At 36.3% G+C, this 2,733-nt stretch overlaps 1 protein-coding gene across 14 annotated transcripts in view; it reads left to right on the forward strand.

The window, feature by feature from the left end:
- Window positions 1–203: 203 nt before the first annotated feature.
- Window positions 204–2,733, forward strand: part of LOC125677925 (ankyrin repeat domain-containing protein 26-like) — a 101,396-nt gene continuing 98,866 nt past the window's right edge. For 8 of the 14 annotated variants that reach the window (XM_056145168.1, XM_056145169.1, XM_056145172.1 and 5 more), the window contains exons 1-2: window positions 204–534; window positions 1,382–1,496. In XM_056145168.1, coding sequence (XP_056001143.1) covers window positions 311–534; window positions 1,382–1,496 — 339 coding nt within the window. In that variant the 5' untranslated portion in view covers window positions 204–310. The remainder of the gene's footprint in view (window positions 535–1,381; window positions 1,497–2,733) is intronic. The other 6 variants (XM_056145170.1, XM_056145175.1, XM_056145176.1 and 3 more) reach the window with 1 other exon arrangement.

The following is a 2,733-nucleotide window of genomic DNA, read 5'->3' on the forward strand; positions in this document are numbered from 1 at the left end:
TACCGTATATAGCCTAGGTCTTCATTTACTTGTAGGTCTTCAGTTAGGCAGGCCGGACAATATTACCGGTTCGTGTGGTTTTCGAAAGAAATCCGCGAGGTGCCCTATAAAGGTGGACATTTCAAAAGTTTTAGCCTATATGCAATTTCGGGGGAAAATTTGAAAAGCCCGCCAAAATATATTACATATGTTTGGAACTCCTCGGTACGTTCTAAAGATCTTTCCGAATTCGTTTGTTTACAGTCATGGCCGATGTTCAAACCAGCAACAGCCACTGGTGATTTTGAGAACGTGATATATATGTATAGAAATGAAGAAATTCATTAAAACTATCAGAAAGAAGACCCAGGGTAAAGGAAGTTACGATCCCCAGGAGGCGGCGGCAACTGGGGGAGCTTCGGGAGGGGCAGAGACCGGTTATGAAGTGCGCGAGAAGGATCTCCCAAAACTCCACAAAGCAGCATGGACGGGGGATTTGTCAAAAGTTGTGCAACTCGTGAAGAAGGACACAAGCGCTCTTGACAAAGAAAACAGGTAATTTGATGCTGATGAATTTGAGTCTTTGCAAGAAATCGACCCTAGTTTTTGTCAATAAGACGGTTTATCTGATTTAAAGAACAGGTGTTTTACCGATATATTTATTAACATGATTTGACATGTATGAAATTCCAGTGTCATCTTTTTGAGATAAAGATACACTCTAGGAATCTGTATTTAGCTTGGTTCATTCTTTTAAAGACAATTCATGTTACTGAGAAACCCCTCTGGCCTTTGGAATACATTGATTCTTTAACCTGCTTAGCTTGAATTTGTGTGATCTACTATAAAAGTATATAATCGTTCTATACAGTCAAAAGTATTTAAGTATGTCACTTGAATGGGTTTAAATACCTAGTGCTGACCTGTGAAGACATTCAAAACAAGGAATCGAACATTTTGTACATTCATGTTAAAAATAATGGCAGAAAATACTTTGAGTGTTCTGTAATCTTTATTACAGTGTTTGTTTAATGATAAATCTAACTTTGTGATTTAAGTTGTTACATATTATATCTGCAATAGATCAAGATTATGAGAGTGAAAATTAAAGGTGTTTATTTCAGCAGGAATGAATAGAAATTGGCTGAAACATGTTAGAGAGAGCATTGGATTGAAAGTATATGTTTAGGGAACTCACTTTTGTCACAGAGCTGTATCTACAATGTGTTAGAATACAAGTTATGTTTTTTTAAAAGAGTAATTCTAGTAGCTTAATAAACATCTAAAATAAAATCATGTCCTAGACATAAACAAGCATTCAATACTATTCAAGTTCACTCATAACATTACACAGTAAAAGTTACATAGAGTTTTTAATTTTAATATGATTTTATTGTTGCAGAACTGCATTACATCTCGCCTGTGCCAGAGGTCATGCCGACATTGTTAAAGTTCTCCTGGAGTGGCATGCCAAGAGCAATGTGGGCGACGGCGAATCTAAAACCCCTCTCCTTAAGGTATGTCCAGACAGCGAATCTAAAAAAGCCCTCCTTAAGGTATGTCCAGATAGCGAATCTAAAAAAAACCATCCTAAAGGTATGTCCAGACAACGAATCTAAAAAACCCCTCCTAAAGGTATGTCCATACAGTGATTCTAAAACCCCCTCCTAAAAGGTATTGGACAGAGATTCTACTTACTCTCTCTCTCTCTCTCTCTCTCTCTCTCTCTCTCTCTCTGTGCGTGTGTTTAAGGTATGTCCAGACAGGGAATCTAACACCCCCACCCACCCACCCTTGTTAAAGGTTTGTCCAGAGAGCGAATCTCAAAAAAAAAAAAACCCTGTTAAAGGTATGTTCAGACAGGGAATCTAACACCTGTAAAAGGTATGTCTGCTTCCAGACAGAATTTACACACCACATTTACATTTAAATAATAAAAAAAATTCATTTGCAATATACATGTATCACTCAAACTGGATTGTAGGGCTGAAACGTGACTGGGTGAATTTTTTGGTGTACGAAAAGTTTGCTTTTGTACCAAATGTTGCACCTGTGTACCCACACAATAATTAAACAATGTGTGAACAATGAATTTAGATAAATCCAAATAGCTGAGTGTCAGGTGACTTAAACAAGACACGTCTGTCTTCTCGTATTTTGTCATTAATAATCAATGACTATACTGAGGCAAATGTTGGAGTTATGTGAAAAAAAGAGCTCCCCAGAAATGTGAAGATCAATCAATGAAGGAAAATCAATGTTAATTAATTGTACTATGATACGAAATCAGAGTGGGATGGCAGTAATAAGATATTGGTCCAATAAAAAGATGGGAGTGAATTTAATACTTGTCTTGTGTTACTAAGGAAATATCCTTTGATTTACATGTGTGTAGCACAGTCAAATTCTTATTCATCTCCGAAGTTATCCTGGTGAATACAGGTGGAAGTCTGAGAAGGAAAACATATTTTAAAATTACTAATTAGTAAATCTATCAGTAGAGATTGAAATCTCACCTTGTTAACTCAGTTTGACTTCATTTAGAACCAATAAGCATGATAAGGATGGTGTGCAAAATGAGAAAAGTGTAATGGGGTATACAGTACACAGAGTGCACAATCATGTATAAAATAATTTTTTTAAAAATGGTTGAATTCATCATTAATTCTTTCCTCTTCTGTAAGTTTCACACTTTCTTCTGGTGAGTCTTGTAACAGGAAGGAAAAAGTTAAACAACCGACCAGACCAGAATTC

The sequence above is a fragment of the Ostrea edulis genome, chromosome 7, assembly GCF_947568905.1.
Source record: "Ostrea edulis chromosome 7, xbOstEdul1.1, whole genome shotgun sequence".
Classification (NCBI taxonomy): domain Eukaryota; kingdom Metazoa; phylum Mollusca; class Bivalvia; order Ostreida; family Ostreidae; genus Ostrea; species Ostrea edulis.